This window comes from Neophocaena asiaeorientalis, unplaced genomic scaffold (assembly GCF_003031525.2).
Source record: "Neophocaena asiaeorientalis asiaeorientalis breed wild unplaced genomic scaffold, Neophocaena_asiaeorientalis_V1.1 scaffold648, whole genome shotgun sequence".
NCBI classification, from domain to species: domain Eukaryota; kingdom Metazoa; phylum Chordata; class Mammalia; order Artiodactyla; family Phocoenidae; genus Neophocaena; species Neophocaena asiaeorientalis.
This window is the reverse complement of record NW_020172781.1, coordinates 3,340,559-3,366,410: the sequence shown is the minus strand read 5'-3', so window position 1 is coordinate 3,366,410 and position 25,852 is coordinate 3,340,559. Positions and strand designations below refer to the sequence as shown.

Below are 25,852 nucleotides of genomic sequence, written 5' to 3'. Positions count from 1 at the left end.
GTGAGGCTGGGGTGCCGGGCTGCGGAGCAGGGTGCGCGAGGCTTGGGGCTGGGCGCCCGGTTCACTCGCCGCGCCGGTCCCTGCCTCACGTATGACCTTGGTCAAGTCGCGCGATCTCTGGAGTTGGAGGGACCTGGGTTCTAGTCCTGGGGCTACCAGCTTCCTCACTCTGACCTTGGGCGAGTTGTTTCGCCTTTCCGAGCCTCAGTTCCCTCATCTGAGAAGTGGGGACTTGCCTCGGTGGGTGGTGTGAGTATTGGATGAGATACAGCTGGAAAAGTGCTTAGTACTCGACCTGGCAGAAAGTGAGCTCCAGTTAGATGTTAGCTGTTGATGTGTTATCAGTAGCCTTTGTAAGCCTCGGTTTCTTCCTCTGTAAAATGGGCATATTCCCAGAACCTGCCTCATGGGATTCCTGTGAGGTTTAAATGAGGTAAGACAGGTAAAGCACTTTGTGCAGGGCCTGGTACATTCCTGCTGCATTATTACCTCTGTATGATTCCATTTCCTCATCTGTAAAATGGAATAGTAATAGGATCTGCCTCACTGGGCTGATTGAGTATTCAATGAGATAATGCACACACAGTGTTCAAAACAGATCCGGGCACATGGTGAGTGCTCAGTGTGTGTTTGCTGTTACTGTCTGCTGCTAGACAGGTGTTGGAGGTGGGTTGGCCAACATTACAAAAGTGCTTTGACCATTTATACACTCCTGTAGAGTTCCTAGCTCCCTCTCCAGTGCCTAGTGCAGTGCCTCACACCCAGTAGATGCCTAATGTATACTTATTGAATGAATGAATGAATATCAAGTGTCTTAAGAAAAGATAGGCTGGTTTCTGAGAAAGAGTGGAGGTTTTTTTTTTTTTAACATTTATTTACTTATTTAGTCTGTGCCAGCTCTTAGTTGCGGTAGGTGGGCTCCTTAGTTGCAGCATGGGAACTCTTAGTTGCGGCATGTGTGTGGGCTCTAGTTCCCCGACCAGGGATCGAACCCTGGCCCCCTGCATTGGGAGCGTGGAGTCTTACCCACTGGACCACCAGGGAAGTCCCAGGGTGGAGGGTTTTAGAAGTGTTTGGAGTGTGGCAGGTAAGCAGGTTTATGGGGTGACCAAGGGGTCAGGGAGGCAGGCCCCAGGAAGTTTATGGGAGCATAGCTGAGGTGCTGGGATTTTATGATGGGGAGGGAGGCTTGGGAACGTGCCAGACTTATAGACCAGACCTGAGTTGAGTGTTGGCAGCAGTGTCATGTTACTGGAGGCAGGGGCCAGGTTGGTGGTAGAACACATGGATTGTTAAGGAAAGAGGGGACCAAATCAAAGGGGTTGTCAGACCCTGATGTGGGAGTGCTGTGACGGTGTCATAGCTGGACCAGGAAGGTGGGTGGGTCGTGGTCTCACTGTGGAGCCGGGTTGGGATGTGGCTGGTGGTTTGGATCAGGTGAAGGGTGGCTGAGGCTTCTGAGGCTGCTGGTGGAAGGGAGAAAAGTTAGGGGCTAACTAGGGAGATGAAGAGTAGCTGTGGCTGGGGGAGGAGTTAGAAAGGTGGAGGATGGATTCATTGTGGTTTGAATGAAAGAAAACCAGACAAGCTATGTAGCCTCGCTCTTGGAGATGGCCTCGGGCATTTCACGGGGTCCTGAGGCTTATGCCTTTCAGGTTTTGATTTCAGCCCTCACCTTGGTTCTGAGGGGCTGGCAACAGGGTGATTTCTCTCCTTTTGGAGTCAAAGTCAGGCTACCATGGTCAAGGTCCCTATCCCTCTGCAAGACATCTGGGGCCTGTGTGTTGATACACAAAAATGAAAAGCATAAGCTTAGCCAGAAGATGCACCCTATTGGCTTTTCTCCCTGGTGAAACCCAGGGGATGGTTTTGGCCCCTTTCTCACTGTACATTTTGCATGGTGTATTGATTTTTCACTCAGAAGTTAGGGGTGGGAGAAGACTCACTGGGTCAAGATTTATGTGACCTGGTTCCTTGTTCAGTCCGAGCGTGTAGGACTACGTTGTGTAGAGGAGATGGATGTTTTACAGTTTAATTTCTCCTGACAGTGAGCTGATACTCAAAGCCCAATGCTTATGAGGCTGGGAGATGGTAGCCATGGAAGTTCAAACTAAGCTTTGGCAACTGAGCAAGGAGACTAACATCACACCCTCCCCTGAGCCTGGCTCCTTATGTGATGCTTCCTTAAGGTTTTTCAAACGATTTCATAGACACTCTCATTTGATCCTTACACGTTGCCTGTGTGGTTTGTCAAATAAGGAAACTAAGGCTCAGGGTAGCTGACTGTCTTGCCCCAAGTCACACAGCTCTTCAGAGGCAAAGCCAGGAGTTAATGCACATGACGCTTTGTGAGCAGCTGGTGTGGGGCCTGGCACACAGTAGGCCCTCAATGAGTGTAAGTTTCTTTCTGTATAAATCTAGAGCTCTTCTTCCCACTCTGCCACATTGTACACGCTTCTGGAATACAACCCCTCAGCTTTTGCAGCTCTTGTTTGTGCCTAAGATTGTATACTGTCTCTTATGCTCTTCTGACATTGGCTCTGATTTGTAACAGCATTTCGTCCGATCCATGGGGCCAGCCAGACTCATCCTTAGAACCTGGAGGCCGCAGTGGCTGTTGAAGGTCTAATTGAAGCTTTCGACCTCACAGATGAGTGAACTGAGGCTCGGGGGTGCGGTGTGTGTGTGACCTGTCTGAGCCTATACAAGGAATTAGTTCCTGAGCCAGGATTAAACTTGAGAACACGTTACTCAAAGGTCTAAGGGTTTCCAACAGTCTAGAACCGAAGCAAAGAGGGATGAGGGAACTAGAGCCCAAGGGAGGAGCATGGCCAAGGGTGGGGGCTTCTATGGTGGCATTTTGAGGACCAGAGCATCTGTGTAGGGCAAGAGGAAGAAGGCAGGGGCAAGAAGGAGTTTGATGCAGGGAGAGCAGTGGTGACTGAGAGTGGGGGGTAAGGTTTTTGCAGAGAGAATCTGTCTCCCTGCTACCAAGAGGCATCAAGGGCCAGGGCCTGTGCTCTCTGCAGGGTTGAGGGTGATGGGGCTGGCCTGTCAGGGTGCGTGCTGGACATGGCCCTTGGAAAGCTGCTGACTTCGGCTGTGGTGAAGGCAGATTGGTACCCATCCCTTCCTCCCCTGGGCGGGTGCTGCAGGGTGGATGGTAGCAGCGTGTGTTCCTAAGGTGGCTTCTTCAGGGGTATTTAGGAAACGGTGTTTCTCTGGGTGGGTTTCCCTTCCTTTCAGCGGGGAGAGCAAGGCCCGAGGTGGTTGCTGGCCTGAAGAAGCCATTGACGTGGTGACTGTAGTGGTTTTGAGCAGCTCTGCAGATGAACTTGGGGTGAATGAAGAGCACCCAGAGAGGCCAAGCTGGGGGGACGCTGCTGCTTTCCTGCTTCACGCAGAGAGCACCCCCCGCCCTTAGACATATGTGAGTCAGATACCATTTAACTTAAAAAAAGGATGCTGCCGCCCCCCGAAAGTTTGACCACCACTGCTTGGGCTCCTTTTACTGCTGCAGCCGTAGCGTTGGGTAACATGGCTGTCTGTGATTGGCATTGGCTTAGTCATAAATTCACTAAACAGTGTTTTGTTGGCCCCTACTGAGTGCTGGGCCCAGCTTCCAGCCCCGTGAACGTGCAGGGCAAGTGGAGCGAGACCTCCTTCCTAGAGGAACTCATGGCCCAGTGGCCCAGACACAAGGTTTTTGCTGAGTAAGCGGGCCAGGAGGCTCCAGGAGGAAGCAAGGAGCCGGCAGGGCCGATGGGGTGTTGGCGCTGGGCAGAGCGCTGTGAGGGACTAGCCCAGGACTGGGGCTCTCCTCAGGCTGGGCAGGAAGCCTCGCAGAGGAAGTGGCCCCAGCACGGCAGGCTGCGGCTGAGCGGCGGGGACCGGGGCTGCGGCACCTGTCTGCTCAGAGCTGCGCCCAGCCTGTCTTCAGGATGGTCAGACCCTGGTTCACTCCATGAGACAAGTTCTTCTGGGCATCGCTGGGCGACTCACCCACTTGGAGAGGTCCCCAGAGGAGATCGTCAGAGAGGACTGCCCAGAGAGGACGCCTGGGTCAGCTGGGAATGGGGCAGCGGCAGCTCCCTCTGAGTATCTGGTGAGCGCACGGGTTCCTCCCCACAGCCAGGCACACACACTCAAAGTTCGCTCTTAGCTGGGGGCGTAGGCATGGGGTCTGAGACCCTGGGTTAAGATCTCCTCTTGTCTAGCTTTGATAGCACTGCTGCTAAGACGCTGACAGGTATGGGACACAGGAGCCACTTTGGGATTTTTGGTTCCACTTCCCGAAGTAGATGCAAGAAGACCTCCCAAGCAGCATGTATTGGCAAGAGCCGTGGAGCTCCAGGGTGGACAGCCCTGGATTCAGATCCAGCTCCACGCCCCTGCCGAGGCCCCTAGACCAGCCGTGTAGCTTCTTGGAGCCTCTGATACCTCATCTTAATAGATGCAGCTGGACTTGCAGGAACATCCGAGTGCTGGCCGCACGCAGTGCCCTGCGTGTGCTAGTGCTTTCCTTCTGTGCTCGGTTGACCCAGCTGGCTTGGGGGGAGGGCAAGGGCGGGGACAGGAGGACACAGGGCACAGGACAGGTGCACCTGGAGGCTAAAGCTGCCGTGTGTTGAAGTAAAGGGAAGCCACCCTTATGACGGTTCTGCCTGTTCTTGGAACAGGAGAGACTGTGGGAAGTGAAATGGTCTGAGCACCCTGAGCACCCCTGAGCTGAGGGGTTTCAGGCGGGCGCCCCCCTCGCCGCCCATGTAGCCACCCGTGGCATCAGCCGGGGTGAAGGTGGCCGACAGTCGGTTCAAGTTGTCTGCACCTCACTTTCTTCATGTGCAGAATAGCCCTGAGGATCTCCAGGGTGCATTGCAGCCATGCAGCCCCTTGTCTCTCACCAAACCGAAGCTCCACATGTGACACACCTTGGGGCCAGTATCCCTTGGTCGGCCTTCCCCTGCTTCGTGTCCGTCGTTGGGTCTCTTCCTTGGGGTTGCTGGGCCTGGCCCTCACACGGGCCCAGCTCGTGTCTTACACTGAGATGGAGGAAGAGGTCAGAGATCCAAGGGGAGAGGTGTTCTGGTGCAGGCTGGTTGGGGAGGAAGACGGGTGCTGCTCTGCCTCTGAAGAGTTAGGACTCGGGACCATCTCCCTGAAGAGGGGTAGGGGTTGGAGTGGGGACCCAGGCCTCCTCTCATTTCCTGCTTTCTCCCCTGCAGGTGTCGGCAAGAGCAGTTTACTGTTACGTTTTGCAGACAACACTTTCTCAGGTGAGTGTGTCGCTGGGATGCTGCCGGGTGTTTTGGTTTTAACATCCCTTCCCCTGGCGCCAGAACACCCTGGCCTCTGCCTAACGTCAGAATCTAAGTCCTCATTCTGATTGCCAGACAGGGGAGGAGGAGGAGGGGGCGTAGGTTAGAAGTCTCTGTGGTCGGTCTTCATCTATCTTGTTCAAAAAAATCCTCCTGCAGGCCCATCCTTTTTCTACTCGGGGTCTTTTTTGTGTCCTAACATTTAAAAAAGAAAGAAAAAGACAAGTTAGGACATGCCTGTATAGAGTGTCAAACAGGAAGGCTCAATACAGTGAAAAAGGAGCACTGCTCTCCACCCCCTGCCTCACCCCCGTCCTGGGTACCCTGGTAGCCTCTGCTCAGTGTGATGTGTCTCTCACTCGACTCCACACTCTGTGGGCCGGCCACTTGCCTTCCCCTCGGCATATCAAGGATCATCCTTGCACGTCTACATGCAGACCTGTGGTACTTTTGAATGGCTGTGCAGCTCCCTGGGCTGTTCAGGGATGCACATCGTTCATAACAGTGTTCTTGATGCGTGCATGCTTTCTAGTTGCCTCTATTTTAAGTGGTGCTGTATTTCTCGGGACACACGGTGTGTTTATTCTTGCATAAAAGTGGAGTTACTAGGTCGGGGGTATGTGCTTTTAAAGTTTTCACAGGTACTGCCAGTTCGCCTTTCACAGAAGCTGTGCTAAGTTGAAGGGGTCCAAAGAGCCCCTTGTCAATGCTGATCGGTACTAGGTCTCAGTGGTGTTCATTTTTGCTCAGCTGATAGGCAAAAAGTGCTGCTTGTTCAGTCTTATGTTTCCCTGATCACTGGTGAAGTGGGGCACATTTTCATTGGTCGAGCACATCAGGTTTAGTGCAGAGGCTTTGGGCTGTCTTGGCCTCTCTGATCGAGGACTGATGTGTGACTACCTCTGGGAATTCCCGTGATGCAATTGAGGGGCGAGCTTCACTTAGGAAGTGATTACATGGTGGACGCCTCTCTCTTGAGGAAGGGAGAGGTGGGTTTCTCCTGACAGTGGCCCTGCACACCCCTGGTGGCATGACATTGGAAAGAGTTGTCTTCTCTATGTGACCATGAGTGTGACTGAGTCTCAGCTCATCTTTAAAAGTGGGACCGATCCCCATCCCTCCCATGTAGGGTTACTGCGAGGATTCCCCAGGACTAAGTAATCTCTCAGTAAACACCAGGGGTTTGTTGTTGTCTCCCGTTCGAGAATGGTGACTAGTGGGCACTAATCACTGTGCTGGAAAACATTCCTCTTCCTCATGTCCCTCTGACTCCCCCTCCTGTCAGCTCTCAACTCTTGGAGGGTTCTCTTTTGCAACCTCTCTCCTCCTTTCCATTTCTACTACCAGTTCAGACTGCTGTTGATTCTAGCCCGAAGCATTACAGCAGCTCCTGCCCATCCCGTACCAGACTGCTGAGTTTATCTTGCTAATGCATGTCTCTGGCAGGGTTTCCTCTGTTTAAAAACCTCAGCGGTCCTCTCAAGTGAGCAGAGTTCACAGCAAGGTTTCTCCACTGTAGCACCACTGATGCTCTGGGCCCTGTAGTTCTTTGCTGTGGCGACTGTCCTGTGCATTGAAGGATGCTGAGCAGCATCCCTGGGCTCCACCCACTAGATGCCAGCACCCTTCCCCCTCCCAGTTGTGACAACCGAAAATGTCTCCAGACATTTCCAAGTGTCCTCTGGGGGGTGACTCAACACTCCTCTATTGAAAACCGCTGGCCTTCATAATCTATCTTCAGTTCACCTTTCCAGCTTCCTACCTTATGCTGTCTGTTCATGCTTTTTTGTGTTTTCGCTAGCTCGCTCACTTATTCAGCCATCAGCTGTGTATCAAGTGCCCACAGCACTAGGTGCTGGGCTGCTCTCCTTGGTGTAATCCAGTCCCCGCAGAGAGCCAGATGCCGCCTTGTCCTCTGTGCTGCCTCAGTTCTTTTCTTCTGGGTGGGATGTCTTTCCCCCAGCTAATCTCAGCCTTTGAAATCATACCTATTCTTTCAAGCCAGGTCTAAATGTGACTTGCGCCCGAGAGCCTTCCTTGATCTCCACCCCACTTTGAACTTTGACCTTTCCTATCCACTCTACACACTTGATAGAGTCAGTTGTGTGTGTGTCTTGTCTGCGGCACCGGGTCACGCTGTCAGCTCCAAATGGAGTGAGAACATGAGCTCTTCTAGCATTCGGGCCTTTGTAAGCCTGGACAGGACTATTCTGTTGCCAAAAATTCTCTTTAACTCCATCTTTCCACACAGATGCCCCAAGAGAGCTATTTACAATGCAGCTCTCATGCTTGGATTAAACCCTTCAATGCCTCCCTGTCACACACAAAAGAGAAAGTCCAAGCTCTTGAAAATGGCACAAAGGCCAAGATCTGGCCTTGCTCACCTCCACCCCGAACCTGCCTCCCTCCGAACCTGCCTCCCTCCGTGTGCTTGACCTCAGGCCACTACCCCTCCCCGCCCCCCCCCACACCACTGCTACGTTTGCTGCCATCTCCTCTGCCTGGAGCAGTGTTTTTCAAATTGCAGGTCGGGACTTAGTTTTATTTTTTTAGTTTTTATTGGAGTATAGCTGATTTACACTGTTGTGTTACTTTCTGCTGTACAGCAAAGTGAATCAGTTATACAAATACATATATCCACTCTTTCTTTTTGGATTCTTTTCCCATACAGAGTATTACAGAGTAGTATCCTGTTATATATATGTAATAGGTCCTTATTAGTGGTCTATTTTATTTGTATAGAGATATATATTTTACATATAGTAGTGTGCATATGACTTGTTTGTGTTTCAGGAAGTTAATTTTGTGGGTCATTTAAAATGTTTGGACTAGAAAAGAGAAGCCCGGAATGCATCATAGGCTCCCACCGTTCCCAGGCCACAGTGAACGTGTCCATGCCCCGGCCACTCTAGTAGAGGGGCATGTCCCCTCCCCCCAGTCACGTCCCCTGTTTTATTTCCTTTGTGGCACTCGTTGCTCTTGAAATTGTCTTCTTTATCACTGTTTCATTGTATCCTGCCTGTTGCCCTCACCTTGGGGCTCGTCAGGCCACTACCCCTCCCCGCCCCCCCCCACACCACTGCTACGTTTGCTGCCATCTCCTCTGCCTGGAGCAGTGTTTTTCAAATTGCAGGTCGGGACTTAGTTTTATTTTTTTAGTTTTTATTGGAGTATAGCTGATTTACACTGTTGTGTTACTTTCTGCTGTACAGCAAAGTGAATCAGTTATACAAATACATATATCCACTCTTTCTTTTTGGATTCTTTTCCCATACAGAGTATTACAGAGTAGTATCCTGTTATATATATGTAATAGGTCCTTATTAGTGGTCTATTTTATTTGTATAGAGATATATATTTTACATATAGTAGTGTGCATATGACTTGTTTGTGTTTCAGGAAGTTAATTTTGTGGGTCATTTAAAATGTTTGGACTAGAAAAGAGAAGCCCGGAATGCATCATAGGCTCCCACCGTTCCCAGGCCACAGTGAACGTGTCCATGCCCCGGCCACTCTAGTAGAGGGGCATGTCCCCTCCCCCCAGTCACGTCCCCTGTTTTATTTCCTTTGTGGCACTCGTTGCTCTTGAAATTGTCTTCTTTATCACTGTTTCATTGTATCCTGCCTGTTGCCCTCACCTTGGGGCTCGGACTTTGTCTTTTTTGTTCAGGGCTGTGTCCTCCAGGCACTTGGAGTGAGCAGGGCGGGACAGTGGAGCCCAGGGTCACCTGTGCCATTTAGGGCGTGGTCTGACTAGGGCGGCCTGTGGGCCCTGCTAACATCTGTGTGTGTGCAGGCAGTTACATCACCACGATCGGAGTGGATTTTAAGATTCGGACTGTGGAGATCAACGGGGAGAAAGTGAAGCTGCAGATCTGGGACACGGCCGGGCAGGAGCGCTTCCGCACCATCACCTCCACGTGAGTCAGGCCAGCCCCGCTCCTGCTCAGACCCCTTGCCACCGACATTCAGACACAGTTGAGCCACTAGTGCCGGGTCACGATAGAAATGCCACTGGGGCGGGCCCCTGCGACTGTTGGGAGGTGAGAGCTCCTTGCCGGCTGCAGTGGGTTGCGTCAAGTGGGGTCCTTCCTCTTCCTGAGACTGCAAGAAGAGGAGGGGGCATGGCGGGACAGCGCGCCAGTCCGCTGACCCTCTGGCCTTTGGTTCCTTTGTCTTTAAAATGGGGTAGCAGTGGTGATGTTGGCTTTGCCAGGTGGTGAAACACTTAGGCAATGACAGTGCTCTTGTTAGGTGTCAGCTGTGACAGCCGGGGTCGTGGGGTCAGCCATGCAGGCTCCCGTCACCACCCTGACTTCCGGGAGGGGGCTTCCCTCTGCTGGGAGGCCTGGAAGGAGCACTGGTAGTTAGGAGGCCGTTGGGTGGCCCCTCCTCCCCAAAGTTGTCTACTGGGAACCCAGCTCACGCTGAGGGCTGTCCTCCTTTGCTGCTGCAGTACCTTTGTGATTCTTAGCTGTAAACAGGAGGAAAACCTAGCTGGAGCGCCAGACAGCAGGGATCCTGTGGAGTGGCTGTTGGTTAATGGAACAGGTTCCAGGAAAGAGCAGGGCTATGAAGGCAGACACTTGGGAATTTACATCTTTGCTCTGCTGTGTGACCTTGGGCAAGTTGCCTAAACTCTATGCTTCAGTTTCCCAGGGGGCTTGTCTTTGGGACTTGCTTTAATGCCGAGTCCAGTGTGCTTGGGGACATCCACGTGTGAACATGGATGATTCCATTGAGCTCCCTGCAGCTGGTACTCTCATCATCCCTGTTTTACAAACGAGGGAGCTTCCGAGGGGGTCCTGCTCCCTGTCATGGGCAGCGCCTGCGCTCCACACTGGGGTGTGTGCAGAGCAGGAGCCAGCGCCTGGCCTGGAGTAGTCGCTTCTTCCATCGGCCTCTCCTTTGCCTCCCCCAGCAGAGCCTGTGTGAGTGGGGCTCTTGGGAAGGCGCGAGGGAGTGTCGTCTCCTCCCGGCAGGGTGAAAATGGGACAGACCCCCGGCTGGCCACCCATCCAAGAGGGGGCTCAGGATCTGAGGGGTGGGAAGTGTGAGGGTCGAAGAGCCCCCACGGTGGTGGCTGGGAGTGTCGGGGTGTCCAGGGGTGCCAGCTGGGTGGGTGGGTGGCCCTGGTCAAGGGGCTTCAAGGGGCCAGAGCCTGAGCAGGCCTGGAGCGGGGGCGGGCTTCTGTCACTGGGCCAGCCCTGTGGTGAGCACATGAGCCAGGATCTGTGACTCCCCGAGACCCCGGGGGTCCCCAGTCCTGGGGGCTGCCCAAGGCAGGTCTCTGCAACTACTTCCCGATGAGCTGCCTGAGCCCCCTTGTGTCTTGGCAGCTGCCAGTGAGGCCTCAGCTAAGGAGGGCAGCTGGGGTCAGGGGGTCCTTGGGGTAGGACAGACATCATGAGCTTTGGGCAGCCCAAGCATCTAGGCCTGGATAAGACCAAGACCTCTTGTCGGGGTCGGGAGGAACGGGCACTGACCCCAGATATCCTTACTCTGGGCTGGGAGTGTCGCCAAAGACCTTACCTGCTTCATTTCATTTAATCCTGATAAAAAGTCCTGTGATTATCTCCAATTTACAGACAAGAAAACTGAGGCCCAGAGAGGGTGAAGTAACCTAGCTTGCTTGGTTAGGAGTTGAACTGAGGTCTGGCTGATGCCGAAGCTCTTGCCTTTAACTGGTCCACAGCTCTGCTCTCTGCTGGCCCTCCACCGCCAAGGGACTGGGGCTGGGGCTGAGGCAGACGGCAGATGCTCTGGTGCCTCCTGTGGGTTAAAACCAGTCAGGGAATTCAGGGCATCTGAGGATACTGGGCCTGTGGCCACAAGAAATGGCAGTGGGGCGGGGGAGCCTGAGCCTTTTCAGCAGAGAAGCACGGCCCTGCCAGGCCGGCCATCCTGAGGTCAGCTCCTTCCAGGGCATCGGGAAGAGGGTGAACTGCCTCACTCATCCTCTGGGGGAGAACTCCACTGCCTGCAGGCAATCTGGGTTTGCACGGGAAGGGGGAGTGCCGCACGCCAGTCGGCCTGCCTGGGGGCTGAGGGAAGGAGTCTGGAGTTTGTTTCAGGAGTTTGTTCTCTTCCAAGGATTGGGGCAATCGGGGGGCAATAACGTGGCCTTTTCTGATTCAGGGCATTAAAAGAGAAACTAAAATTGCATCCTGTTAGCCTGCTGAGAACGCCCTGTTGTCCCCCTCACTATTTCTTGCCTCCTGGTGGCTGGGGTTCACTGACCCTGAGCTGTGGCTGGGGGCACGGGCTGGGGTGGGGTGCTGAGGGCAGAGGGCGAGGCGGAGGCAGGGAAGCCCCTTCCGTACCTGGCCCTGGGCTCAGACCCAGGCTGTGGCTTGCAGCAGTTCACTCCACTCAGCCTTACATCCTCACTGGTGACGTGGTGACCCTCCTGTCTTGTACCAGGTGTGGCAAAGATCAGTAAGGTCGTGGGTGTGAAGCACCGGTGCTGTGTTGGCATAGAGCCAAGTTGTGGCGCGTGGACGTGATGACTGATGGAGGAGGAGGTGGAAGCCCAGCACACCAGTGCCCTCCTCGCCCGAGCTCTGAGCTCCGGACTGGTTCTCTCGGGTGACACCCCCTTGCCTGGGTCCCAGAGAAGGCGGAGGGTCCCGGGGAGCAGTGGGGGCTTGTGCTGGGGCCACGGCTGTAGGTATTTCTTGGCATCTTCAACTGTCTTCAGCAAAGGAGGGTCTGGAAACACAGTCCACTGCTCGCATGTCCTTTGTTGGAGGGGGACAATCATCTGTCCTCACCGGTTCCCAGCATGCTCTCCTGCACCTGCTCAGGTGGGTGTCCACCAGGTGGACCCAGGTGATGACCTGGTGCTCTAGGGGGCAGGGAGGGGCAGGGCCTGGATGGCTTGATTGTTCGGGCTCCCCAGGGCAGGGCGCTGTGTCCCCAGGAAGGCAGAGCTGCGGGCAGATGAAGCTCCTGGGGGATGTCAGCGGGTGTCTGAGGGTGGAGAGCCGGGGTCGTGAGAGAGGCTGGGCTTTTCTCACTGCCTTGGTGGCCAGCTTGGGGAAGCTGCTATCGCTGCTGCCTGCCATGGTGTCCCTTGGTTTTCTTCCATCTGTGTCGGGGGCCCAGATTGTCACTGAAGGAATAGTAATAGTGATAATAAAGAGCTGGCCCTTGTGGAAATATGTATTATCTCCTTAGTCCTCACAACCACCCCAAGAGTCCTAGTACCCCCATTTTACAGTTGAGGAAACCAAGGTGCCATGAGGTGCACGCAGTAACCTTCCCAGGGCCCCACAGCCTTTCATAGATGGAGCTCGTTTGACCTGTGTCCTGTGATCGGGCCTCGACTGTGAGGGGTCGGCCAGAGTGCTGACGGGCAGGCAGGTGAGAGCACAGCTGCACCTGCCAGCCTGGCCAGCCCCATCCTCTTGCAGCCTGTGGTGCCTCAGAACCGCCATCTGGGAGGGGCTGCTTTCCTATGGGCTTGGGGCCCTGAGGAGCCCCGGGAGGGCAGAGGTGCTATGGGCTGGGTCGGGGGGGAGTCCCCGTCTACCCGTGAGCACGGCCTGTTGCAGGCAGTGGTTCTTACCCTCGTTGTTCTCAGAAACCCCTGGTGAGTGAGAATCCCTGCAGCGCTGGGTGATGTGACGTGTCAGGGCAAGGGGTGTCACCTGGCTGCTGGGTCAGTGAAGGCTCTCTGGAGAAGTGTGAGGCTCTGTCCTCCTCTTCCTTCCAGCGTTGATGTCCTCCATCTGTCCTCCTGAACCATGTGAGTGAAGGGGGATGTGGTGTCTGGAGAGGAATGTTCACATCCTCCTGCCTTGCAGACCTTCCAGCTGACCGTAGGCGCCGGGGTCTGTGCTTTTGGATGTGTCCTGATGCCCAGGTCATTTCCATGCCCTACCTGCCCCCCAGCCTGGATGAGCCTGGAGTGGCAGGAGGGAAGGTGCCCACCTGCCCCCAGGGGAGTGAGAACAGACCTTGGCAGTCTTCACAAGTGGTGCGTGTTCTTGGAATGGCATTTTACTATGACAGATTTGAGGACAGAAAAAAGTTTTGAATGTTAAAAAGAGGACAGTGGTAATATGATGTCAAATGCAAACATCGCCTGAATTTTAAAAATAAAACAACTTCAAAGAAGTTTCAAGCTGTTGGCAGCCTCTGGAACAATTTGGTTGGCCACCGCAGGGCCGAGCACTCCCTACTTACCGTGCCTGGGGAGCAGCACGAGCAGCAGTGCTGCCGGCGTCCTACCTGCTGGCTGGGCTCTGGGTGTCCAGCCGAGGCCGGAGGGAGAGGGCGTGCTGGGGGAAAGCACTCGCCCCCTCGCCTTTTCCCAGCCGCTGTCTGGATGCGGGCAGGCGGGTCCTGCGAAGGGGCTACTCTTGTTTAGGCTGAAGCTCTGATGCAGACCCTGGCCCTACAGATATTATCGGGGGACCCACGGGGTCATCGTGGTCTATGACGTCACCAGCGCCGAATCCTTTGTCAACGTCAAGCGGTGGCTTCACGAAATCAACCAGAACTGTGATGACGTGTGCCGGATACTAGGTGAGGCTGGACCCAGCAGGGTAGACAGTGGGATGGAGGGTGGCAGGGCGTTCCCACAGGGCTGGGCTGACCCTGCTTTGCCTTGAAGTGGGGAATAAGAATGACGACCCTGAGCGGAAGGTGGTGGAGACAGAAGATGCCTACAAATTTGCCGGGCAGATGGGGATCCAGTTGTTTGAGACCAGCGCCAAGGAGAATGTCAACGTGGAAGAGGTGAGGCCTGCGCCGGAGGGGCAGGGGGTGAGCACGGCCCAGCTCTGCTCCACCACCATGGCCTCCTTGCCCCACCCTGGCCTGCCCGGGGCATCCAGGTGGCCGACAGAAAACATCACAGTAACGGCCGTTGAATGTGTGTGCCAGGCCTTGTGCTAGGCTCTTTACAGGTGCCACCTCATATCTCAACAGTCCTCTGAGGTAAATTAGTCCCATGTTTCAAATGGGAAACAGGTTCCAGCTCGTGAGAAGCTGAGTCAAACTATGACGTGCTCCACACCACAGCCGTGCAGTGTCCACTCAGTCCTCTGTCTCCCCGTCCCTCCCCACTGTCACCTCTTCCTGCTCTCTGGCTTTCCTTGGGGCCTTGGCCTCCTGTAGAGACCAGCTAGCTTTCCTGTGGCCTCCAGAGCTTGCTTGGGTGGGTGTCCGGGCGAGCCCCCCAAGGCATCTGGGGAGGCACATCCCCTCAGACTGGCTGGGCCTCTAGACCGGGGCAGCCTCCTGTCACTTAATGCTGCAGCTGCTGGAAAGCGCTTGTGAGTCTTTGGAGAAAAGCAGGACCTTTTGCCACAAGCCCAGGCTGGCTGCCCTCATGGCTTCAGGAGGGTCCTGCCTGTGGGGTGTGGAGCCCAGGGGCGCCAGATCCCACTGCGTCCTGGGGCTCGGGCTGCCTGATGGCAGGGACCCCGGGCGCCTGCGTCAGGCTAGGGTCACAGCGTGGGCTTTTCCACTTAGGGGCCTGTGGCGGGGCCCTGAGTCCTCTCCACGCTCCACTGTTGCTTGTGTAGATTGGGGTGGGGTGAGAGCCTCTGCCTCCCGGGTTGCGGGAATGAGTGAAGCAAATTATGTCACGTACTTGCTACCTTTCCCAGAAGTGGAGGAGAGCTGTGGGGTGGTCCGGGGAAGGTTCTAGGCAGGGTGTGCAGGGAGGTAGCGTGGAGTGGGCAGGCTCTGGGTGCTTCTGGTCCGTCACAGGGGCACCTTTATTTGTGTTGTCCGGAGTCCAACTGAAGGAAAGGAGTTCTTTCTCCTTTAAGAGAAAGACTGGAAAACCCCTTCCCTGAGACGTAGCTCAAAGGTCTTTGATGTTGTTCCTCCTTGACCTTTATAATTTCACCACCTCCTTCTAGATAGGGTTTGAAGATACACATACAAAAAAAACTCACCTGTAGAACTAGAAAGCTGGGCCTGGGGAGGCAGGGAGTTGGCCACGCTGTGATGGGGCCTCCACGCTGGTCTGAGGCCTGCCCTGCCTCCTTCACCCTCACAGATGTTCAACTGCATCACAGAGCTGGTCCTCCGAGCAAAGAAAGACAACTTAGCGAAACAGCAGCAGCAACAACAGAACGATGTGGTGAAGCTCACGAAGAACAGTAAACGAAAGAAACGCTGCTGCTAATGCCCCCAGCCCACTGCAGAGACTGCACTGCGGCCACTCCCCCTGCCCCAGGCCAGGGGGCTCCTCTCCTCGGGGGACACTGTTTCGTGCCGTTATTTAAAGAATTCTCTCCACGTTTTTGTACCGGGAGGCGCCATCGGCACTTCCTCCCCTCCCCCATCGAGTGCCAAGAAGGTGTTGGACAGCCTGCCCTTCCCTTCTGGCGCCCCTGCCCCCCGGCCAAGGCGCCTGGGCCCGGCGAGGACGCTGCCAGCCAAGCGGACTGATTAACCGGAGTTTGTACATAATGTATATTGCTTTAACCAGCGCATCACCCTTGTTCTGCTCTGGCTCTTGCCTCCCTAATGCCAGCCTGCTGTGACAACCCCTCCCCACCCAACCCCAACTTACTGCCAGCAGCTTCCTGAGGGGACAGGATTACATGCTAGACATACCTTTTGCCAACCTGGGCTGGTGAAGTGGGCTCCACGTGACTCGTTCTCTCCTGCAGGCTGTCGGTGTCTGTCCCTGGCATGTAGGGGCTCACCCCTGTTCAAGGCCTCTGCCGGCCCAGCTCCCTCCCCTCTCCACCCCATCCTGTAACCATTCTGGCAGCTGGGGAAACCTGGCCTTGAAGTGGGCCTGGGGTTCCCATCAGAGGCCTGGCCCTTCATTTCCACAGAAGGAGTCACTCCTGCCCTTTGGCCAACGGATTTCTTGTCCTGCCTTCCAGATGCCTCTGAGCTACAAACCCAAGGGAGCCGTGGCTTCTAATTTATATACCAACCTGTTTTGGTTCCAAGAGAAAGGTAGGGGTGTGTTTGTGCAGGGATGGGCTTGCAGGGGGACTAAGGAGCATCATTTTAACAGATAAAGAAAAATGAAGCCAAATCAAATGAATTAAGTTCCTCATACTCTTTTTCTCTTACTGAGGTTTGGTTGGCACAGCAGCAAAAGTTGTGGCCGCCCCACTTTGGGTCCAGTGCTTTTAGAAAAACTGAATGGCTTCCTGTCATCATGGAGCCGGGCTCTTGGCCGAGCGGCTCTGCCTTCCCGGTGGTTTGCTGGTGGGAAAGGAGGGGCCTTCCACCCCGGTCTCTGTCGGCCCAGGGCCTCCCGCTGAGTCGTGGGTCTCCGATGCAGCCCCAGGCACCTTTGAGTGTGGGGAGTGGGTGCCAGGGGCCGCTGGGCTGTGGGGACAATGTCTGAGCTGCACGCAGGCAGCCTTGGATCACTGACAGGACTGTTGTAGTACAAAGGTAGCATGAGGATTTCTTAGTGAATGGGAAGGAATGACCGCTGGGGCTGGGAGCCAGCTCTGACCCACCGTGGTGCCCTGGAGGAGAAACCAGGGTCGTCTGCACTTGATGACTGTCACCGCCACCCCCTCGAGACGCTTCATTCACCTTTCCTCTAAAAGGATCACGTAACCTGGGAATAATTTATTTCAACACCATGATGTGTTTTACGAGATTTCCTTTCCTGGGTGATTTCCAGGCCAAGCCCTGATTGGACAATCACATCACAGATCTCACTGCACATTTTCCATGTCACTGTTGATGGGTTTTCAATCAGTAAAAAACTGGGGGTTTCTTGTGACCTGTCTCTCCACTTCCCCAAACTGCCAAAAGCCCATAGTTCTGTGTGACAGGCCTTCACTTTGGAGCCACAGGATGAGGTGGGAGCGCTGGGCCTGGGAAGGCGGTGCTGTGGGGGTGACAGCAGGTAGCCCTGTCTAGTTGGGGTGCTGAGAGCCACAGCATGGTCTCCATCCTCAGGACCGTCCTGGTGACCACAGGTGCCGTGGGTGGAGGGTGTGGAGAGCTCAGGCCTCCTGGGTGGGCCACAGCTCAGCTCTGAGGTGACACTGGTGTGGCAGTGCTTGCAAATTCAAGCGGCAAGAAGAGGGGGTCCTGGAAGTTTCCAGCCCAGGCTAGAAGCCACCGTGGCTTCTGGCAACTGGACATCCAGACCCAGGTGGTGGGGTGATTTGGTGATGACAGTGTGCCTGTCCCGCTGAGTGTCACACACATGAATGGGGGGTGGGGGAGGGGGAATTCAGGGCTGGACCGGCATCCTGGTGGACCTGATGTGAAATTCCTGTTGAACAACAAAACTTTTAAATGGTTTGCTAGGATTATTTCTGTATTGAAAATTTCTAATTATGCTTTTTAAAAAAATACTAAAAATAAAGGTTCACGCTGCCAGATTTTCTTCCAGGGTCTGTTTCCTCTCCTCCAGCTGTGCTCTGGGTGGGCCTGGCTGCTTCCCACCCATTGTGTCCAGCTCTTGTTTGTTCTGGTCTGAGTCCTGCACAGGTGCCCATCAAGGCTCAGGGATGCTTTCAGAAGCCAAGTTTGTTTTCTCCATGAAAGGTGGGTCCTGGTTGAGCTTCCCCTCTGGCTGGGAGCACACGTGGTAAGATGCCAAGGGAAATGCCATGTTTATTCTCCGTGTGCCCAGAAGGATGCAGCGGAAGCTTTGCCTACAGTGATTTCTTTCTGCCTGAGAGTTTCTGCCAAGCTGTTGGATCTGCTCACGGCTTGGTAAGCGGTGCTGGCAGGGCCTGCCTGTAGCTGGGCAGCTGCGGCACTGGCAGGGAGCCCGGGGCCAGGGTGGGCGTAGACATGGTGCCTTGGGTCACTGCTCACAAAACAACTGTCACTGATGGGCTGCCTCCACTCTCCAGGGGAGGTGCCTTTTCCTGGCTGAATCCACTGATTTTGCACCAATGCATGAGGTGACCTCCCAGGTGCATGGGTGACTCACTCTCACTGCCTTTTCACAGCCAGCCAGCCAGCGGTTCGAAAACGTAAAGCTGCATTCTGCCCAAACACCCCCTCTAGGTGCCCAGTGACTGAGGCGAGAAGCTCTGTAGAAATTCATTTTATTCTTGAGACTATTTTCAAAAGAAGCAGTGGTGTGCTGTTTTTCTAAAAATATGCCTTTATAGATTCATATATAATATGTATATTATAAAATCCATACATGTATTTACATGATTGCTACATACAAAATTACAGCACTGTGGTATGTACATATCTATAGGTACATTCTTTCCACTCATCCCTGCTGTGCTTTTCCCATGTGAGGGAGGGAGACGAGCCTTTGTAAAGCGGCTTGCGGGCTGGCTCAGTCCGGGTGCCTCTGAGTCAGGGCCTCAGCAGAGAAGGTGAAGTGGTCGCTGAGGAAGGATCAGGAGTCGGGTCGCCGGGTTGGTCCTTCTGTGGGCCTGGTGGGCAGCATGTGGAGGCATCCACCCCGTGGTGCCAACACTGCCCTTGAGGTGGAATGGCTGACCACAGACCTCTCTGGAGCCATTCTGTGGCCTGGACTTGCTTGGCCGAGCCAAGAACTTGTATAGGTAAGGGGTGCCAGGGACCTGTGGGAGGAGCAGACCCCTCTCAGCCCTGGCGCCAGGAAGGGGAGAGGGCTGAGGGCTAAGCCTCCAGAGGGCCCCCTTGAGGAGGAAGGCCTGCACTGGAGGGGGTGGGGGAGGGAGGGCAGCAGTGGCAGGGGCTGGGGCAGGCCCTTCTCCCTCTTAGGCTCGGGGTGGCCTCAGCCAAGCCCCGGCAGGGCCTGCTGTGGCCGAGTGCGAGAGTAGCCCTAGCCGTCAGGCCCCACAGGCTGGGGCTCCTGGCCCGTAGGTGCTCCAGCAGAGGTGCATGCACGCGGGTGAGGGGCCGCTTCCTCCCTGGGCCAGGTGTTGCTGGAGGGTGGGGTTCAGGCTGGGGCCTGGTGCCCTGCAGGACTAGGCCCCCGTGGCTCAGACCAGCTGGGGGCAGCCAGGGCCTCCTGAGGCATGCAGAAAGGGCCTCCATTTCTTCCGTTCCCCGTATTCCAAAGCAGAAGGGCAACGGTGCTTGGGGTTGGGCATGGGAGTCATTGAGGGGTAGGCGGGGTGGGTTGTGATCCATCAGGTCTGAGCAGCAGAGCCCAACCAAGGGGCCACTCTGGAGGCAGGCCGAGCCCTGCTCAACAGCAGCGGATCCCAGGGAAGCCCAGGCTGGGTGTGGCCAGGCAGTGGGGACAAGGCTCCTGCCCGTCCCTCTGTTGAGAGCAGCCTTCAGAGGCCGAGTGGGCCCTCCTGGATGACTTGGCCCCTGTGCGGGTGGGCAGTGCGGCCGCTGAGCCTGGCCCGGGGGTGGGGTCTGGTGTGCACACATGGTGCGCTGCTCACATGCCCCCTTTTCAGTCGCCTCCAGTGCACCCATCCTTGCTGGCCTGACTCCTCCCAGTTTAAATTTTCCTGAAGAATGAGAAGAGCCGTTTGCCTTCAGCGGTGCTGGGCTCATCGCCACGCCCCGAGCCGTGGGCCCTGGAGAGGGCAGCAGCAGGCCGGCTCTGTTCCTTCAGGTGCGTGTCCATCAGCTGTCGGTCAATGACCCTGTGCATGTCATCCTGCAGAGGGCAGAGCGGAGGGGGCTGAGCAGCTCTGACCCGGCGCTGCGGGTGGGCGGGGAGGTGGCAAATGTAGGAAGCACGAGAGATGAGGATGAGGGATGAGACGAGTGAGCGGCTGCAGCCACGGCTGCCCCGATGCGACCAAGCAAGCAGCAAGTGTGGATGCAGTGCGGGGACACAACAGTAGCCACGCGGCACCTCCAGTCTCCTCAGGGCTTGGGCTGGCTTCTCACTAATATTACTCCCTCGGCTGACCCCGCAGACCAGGTGTGTCTCTGGGGGCTCAGAAGATGGCCGCAGCTGATACTTGCCTGTCTGCCTCTCCACCCAGCCTGCCAGCCCACACCAGTGCTCAGCCTTGCCTGTGACCGGCCCTCTCTGTCCTGCTTCCTGTGTCCCCTTGGGTCTGGGTGGGCACCTCTCACTTGGTACCCACCCCCCACCAAACCCTGGGGTGGCCTCAGCTTGCCAGCTCTCCAGCCTAACATCCTGGCCACAGGGGGCTTTTCCTGCCCCTTCATCCCCTTCAAATTACTACCAGCCTGAACTGCTGATGCCCATGCACCCCTGGCAGGCCCACGTGCGAGGTCACAGGCTCCCTGGTGCCGTCCTCGCTGACCACCAACCATGCGCTCGGCCCCCACTGGCAGAGGCCAGGGGGCATCACCATCTTCGGGGCTTGTCTTGCTCCAACTTATGCCCACTTCCTTGGCTTCTTCAATGGGGTAGCACCTTTCCCCTCCGGTGTGTTAAAGTTGCATAGAAAACTCCCCCTTCTCCCTGACTTCGCCTTACGGAACATCAGCTTTTATGCCACGGAGTGGCTAACGGACGGAGCAGCTCCACTCTCCATTCTACTTGCTAGATTCTGAGTCTGTGCAAGATTCCATTTGATAAAGGCGTTCCGCCACTAACACATTATGAAAACTATTGGTTTAGAATCAAAAGCAGCCCTGTCTAGTAACATCAGCCAGAAACACAAGCATCTGCCTGATTCCTTCACCCTAAACCCGATGGGCTCTGGGATGTCCTGGTGAAAAGACCGAGCCTTGGGCCGAATGCTGGAGTGAATCAGCTGCTCGTGTCTGTTCGTGCACAGGACTGTGAGGCCTGCTTTCGGGCTGGGCGTTTCCTGAGGTCGGGGCAGATGACCTCAGCGGCCCAGAGCAGCTGCTCACTTGGTGAGCACAGGAAGTGGGCTGGCTGGGCCCCCTCTCCCAGCTTGACCAGCTTGTCCACCACTCCTACACACTCACCTAAGCTCTCACCAGTCACTCAAATGTCTTTGCAAGTTTCAGTGTGAAACAAAGGGACTTTACTGACCAGGTCACCAGGTGGCGGCGGGTGTGGACCCCTTGCTCACGTCCTGCTCTCCTGCCTTCCTCCCCTCTTCATATTCAACTTCCTACCTACACCTCTCCTCCTCCTCCTCACAAAAATGAGATATAGCCCCTACTTTGAAGGTCCCCGTGTCGTGTCAAATCCTCAGCACAGTGCCCTGTACTTGGGAAGTGCTCCATAAAAATCTTTGTTGTTAAGTGTTCTCTGGTACATTGCAAACTGCATTTTTTTTATACTTTAAGATTTATCAAGATAATTCCGTGAAATATATCAGTTCAAAACTTCGTACACACACATGCATGAGCTGCTCATAATTCCATGTCGGCCGTTACTTCTATAAAACAACCCATTTATGAGGAGGTGGAACCAAGAAACCAGGGCCAGACGGGTCAGCCTGTCAGTACTGGGCCACCTGCTGCCGCGCTCACCGGATGTGACAGTGGAAGGAGGAGGGAGGCCGGGGCTCGATCGATGGCATGGCACGCTGTACGGAGATGACGCCGGCACCGACACACAACACGGTGGACCACAAGGGAGGCGGCAGGGGCAGGATTGCGATGGTGGCAGGGAAGAGGGTGGGGGGATGAGGGCTCAATCTCACCTCAAAGGCAGGAGGGGTGTACAACTAAAGCTGTTGATACGGGAACTGAGAAAGGCCACTAGATCAGAAACCAAAGGAGCCAGATAGTAAAAAGCCCTGAGGAAGCAAACTGTAGCCGAGAGAAAAGAGAGAAGAACAGGGGCGGTGAGCCAGGAAACAGCAGCTGGCTTTGGGGCAGGAGGCAGGGAGCCAGGGAGCAGCTCTCTAGGGGGGAAGCCAGTGCTCCTGCGGCCAGTCCGGCAGGGCCCTGGAAGGACAGTCACTTCTAACCTGCCCTCCATGTGGGGCTTGCCTGGGAAAGCCCAAGGGGACTTTTCATCTATCTGGTTAGGATTTCTTGGGGAGAAACAAGAATGGTTACACCCACATTCTGAAGTTGTACTACCCTAACCTCATTAACAAAAAGCAAGTATGGCCCTGGCCCAGTGGGCAGCCACGTTGGCTGAGTGGACTCTGACAACTGTGGCCCTAGAGACGGACACACTGACTCATTTTCCCCAGACCTGTGCCAGGACAGTGCTCTTTGGAAAAAAGGAAGCTGGCCTTTGAGAAAGGGAAGAGCATCAGCTGCTGGCAACCCAAGGATGGCTGAACTACAAACATCCAGTTGTGAATTTTCAGTCAGTCATATAGGGCTTCCTGGGCCTCCACGTTAATGGCCGTTTCTTTCTAGCTAATTTAAACAAAGCCTGGACAACTAGCTGAAGGAGGCCCCTGTTCCAAGCCTAGAGGTCGGCACAGCCTGGGGTTCCTTGCTCTCGAGAGCATCTTCCTTTAGGCATTCTTCCCCAGGGACTGGGGGACCGCGAGCCCTGAATTTCATCAGGTGAAGACTGGGATTACTGCTCACCCCACACGCATGGGACCCTCCAGTAACAAGCTCTCATTCTTACACTCAGCCTGGGTTCAGAGACTCTCCCTTACCTGCCAAGCCTCAAGCTGCTGCGAGAGGTTCAGTTTCTGCTGAATGGCATCCAGTAGCTGGCTGTTCAGAGACATCATGTCCATCTTGCACTTGGCGAGTTCCAGCTCCACAGCGTTCTTCCTGAAAACAGACAAGCCAGGGTGAACGCGGACACCTTGTGCCTGAGGCATCAGGTTCTTTGCCTGGGGCACCTGGAGTCCTCAGGATGAGGAAACAGCCTTTGACCCCAAACTCACAACAAACAGTAACTGTAACAGTAACTATGATGTTACTTGTGGAGGGTTGCAAAGTTTTGCAATATGCTTTCATATACATTTTCTCAGTTTTCATAACCAACCTGTAGGTGAAGGAATAATCTGTCATCCCATCTCAAACAAGAAGTGATTAAAAAAGAATGACACTTAAACCAGGACTGGAACCCAGAGATCAAAGGCCTCACAGCACTAAGGAACTGCTAATTTTTCCTCCAAAAGGCCAGTCCCCTCGGAAGTTGGACTTAACCTCCTAGTGCTCTCCTTTTCACTAGCAATCCCCCCTTTAAGGGTGTGTGCAAAGGCAGCCACACAGTGGTGATCATCACAGCTTAGCTAATCGTTGTAGCCAACAGGGTAAATTATATGATGGAATACAGTCACCAGTAACAACCACGACATTGAATATTTACTGACAGTGGGGCAATACTCCTGATGCATGCTGAGCGGAGAAAAAAAACAAGAAACAAGGTCACATATGATACAAGCTTTGCAAAAGAAAAATTGCCTGTATTTGAAGGTCATACACAAAAATGTCTACTTGGTTATCTCTGGATGAGGATCACTGATGGGTAATTGCTCCCACACTTTTGCATTTTGTATTTTCACATTTTCATGTTTTACATATTATTTTGTTCACCTTTCCCAACATTCCTAAATCATGGTTGTTCAACGCAAAGGACAATTTTTGGGGAGCCAGGGAATGGGCATAAAAAATGCAAGAGACTAGCTGGGCAGCTTCTGCTAGGTGGCACTGGTTGCCCAGCTACCAAAATGAGCATTATTTAGCCCTTATCTTCATCAACCGTTACCTTTTTTTTTTTTTGCGGTAGGCGGGGCTCTCACTGTTGTGGAGCACAGGCTCCGGACGCGCAGGCTCAGCGGCCATGGCTCACGGACCCAGCCGCTCCGCGGCATGTGGGATCTTCCCAGACCGGGGCACGAACCCGCGTCCCCTGCATTGGCAGGCAGACTCTCAACCACTGAGCCACCAGGGAAGCCCCCCTTTTTTTTTTTTTAAATAAATTTATATATTTGGCTGCGTTGGGTCTTTGTTGCTGTGTGCGGGCTTTCTCTAGTTGCGGTGAGTGGGGGCTACTCTTCGTTGTGGAGCGCGAGCTTCGCATTGCAGTGGCTTCTCTTGTTGCAGCGCACCGGCTCTAGGTGAACGGGCTCAGTAGTTGCGGCTCGTGGGCTCTAGAGCGCAGGCTCAGTAGTTGTGGCGCATGGGCTTAGTTGCTCCACGGCACGTGGGATCTTCCCAGACCAGGGCTCGAACCCGTGGCCCCTGCATTGGCAGGTGGATTCTTAACCACTGTGCCACCAGGGAAGCCCATCAACCGTTACCTTTCACATTCAAAAGAGCAAAACTAACAAAACTCCTCGTCGCACAGGACCAGCAACCAATGTGCATGGCCTTGAGAGGACCCACCGCAGAAGCTGCCCAGCTCACATCAAAGCTAAGCGTGGTCGGAAGCCAGAGCAGTTGGGTTAACCTGCTCGGGCCACCGCGCGACCAGCACTTCCGTCTCTGGCCTCAAGTCCACCGAGCAATCGGTCACTTCCCCCGACACTCCAAAGCCCCCAGAACGGCTCCCCGCCCACTCTTCCTAGAGAAGCCGCTCCAGACCTCTCACACCAGGACCGCCCACCCGCACTGCAGCTGCAGGGACAGGAGCCGAGCCTGTCCAATCAGCTCCGGCATCTCAAATGCCGCACGCTGCTCCCGTCACGCCCGCTGCCATTGGCTGGCCGCAAACTGCGGAAATCCTTGCAAGGCGCGGGTTGTCATGGACGCCCGGCTGGCCAACCCCACGGTCCTGGAACGTCAACGCAAACCCCTAGCGCCCCGCGGCAGGGCAGCCTCTTGAGCTTACAGGCGTCTCCCGGCAGGTGTCGCCACGAACAGCCTGAAGACCCCAGAATGTGCTGAGTAATGCTGCTGGCGGAGGGGCAGAGGTCCAGCAGCAGCTGCGGCCCGCCAGGCACCGAGGGGTCCCCTTCCTTCCCGAAAGCCCCCCGAGCTGGGCCCACCTTGCAGACCTAGGTGTCACAGCCTTGGACTGCACCCTCCGGAACGTTTGCTCACCAGGGAATCTTGGTGCTTCTCGTTCATGGGAAACCCCAGCCAAGGAAAGCAATGCTGCACAAGTCCCTGATCAATACATTAATGTTTTTTTAAAAAACATTTTTATTTCACCGGGTCCCAGTTACGTCATGCAGGCTCTTAGTTGCAGCATGCATGCAGGATCTAGTTCCCACGACCAGGGATCCAACCCGGGCCCCCTGCATTGGGAGCACAGAGTCTTACCCACTGGACCACCAGGGAAGTCCCTAAATCAGTTTTAAAAAGGAATATTTCAAAGGGCTAGAAGAATTCCTTATTTAAATGAAACCACTAGCAACTGACTCCTTTCTGTTTTTGTAAGGCAGACTGCTAGCCCTGGATTTTTTTCACCGAGGACCTTTCACCTGCAAGGAGATAAAATTGTTACTTAACTTAGCTGAAACTCACCTATTATATAGGATAAGGAACACCTTAAGGTTGTTGCTGTCCAGTGAAGAGAGGGAAGTTATTTTTCTTGGGGGGTTCTCACCCCTGTCTGCACATTAGAATAATGGGGTGGGCGTAAGGGGACGCTTTTAAGAAGTTGCCCCAAACTCAGAGATTCAGACTGAATTGTTCTGGAGAGGGCTCTGGCAGGGGGAGACTTCCCCAGATGATGCTAAAGCACAGCCAGGATCAGAGATGATGTACATGAAAGAATCTTGTAAAATTCTTAATGGTCCTATACATATGTGTGATTCCCCCACATTGAATGATTCCTTAGGTCTCTTGTCTGAATTTTTGTATACCCAGAATTTCATTTCTAAGGGACAGAAAAA

General features: G+C 54.7%; 2 protein-coding genes across 5 annotated transcripts in view; one reads left to right on the top strand and one right to left on the bottom strand.

Annotated features, from left to right (window-relative positions):
- Window positions 1-17,653, top strand: part of RAB35 (RAB35, member RAS oncogene family) — an 18,119-nt gene extending 466 nt beyond the window's left edge. Inside the window, exons 2-6 of one of the 2 annotated variants that reach the window (XM_024741384.1) lie at window positions 5,226-5,276; window positions 9,115-9,238; window positions 13,726-13,850; window positions 13,939-14,063; window positions 15,337-17,653. In XM_024741384.1, the coding sequence (XP_024597152.1) occupies window positions 5,226-5,276; window positions 9,115-9,238; window positions 13,726-13,850; window positions 13,939-14,063; window positions 15,337-15,465 (554 nt within the window). In that variant the 3' untranslated portion in view covers window positions 15,466-17,653. The remainder of the gene's footprint in view (window positions 1-5,225; window positions 5,277-9,114; window positions 9,239-13,725; window positions 13,851-13,938; window positions 14,064-15,336) is intronic. The other variant, XM_024741385.1, reaches the window with a different exon arrangement.
- Window positions 17,654-18,314: 661 nt separating this feature from the next.
- BICDL1 (BICD family like cargo adaptor 1) overlaps window positions 18,315-25,852 on the bottom strand; it is a 97,739-nt gene continuing 90,201 nt past the window's right edge. For all 3 annotated transcript variants that reach the window (XM_024741380.1, XM_024741381.1, XM_024741383.1), the window contains 2 exons: window positions 22,715-22,835; window positions 18,315-19,845 (listed from right to left, as the gene is read on the bottom strand). In XM_024741380.1, the coding sequence (XP_024597148.1) occupies window positions 19,684-19,845; window positions 22,715-22,835 (283 nt within the window). In that variant the 3' untranslated portion in view covers window positions 18,315-19,683. The remainder of the gene's footprint in view (window positions 19,846-22,714; window positions 22,836-25,852) is intronic.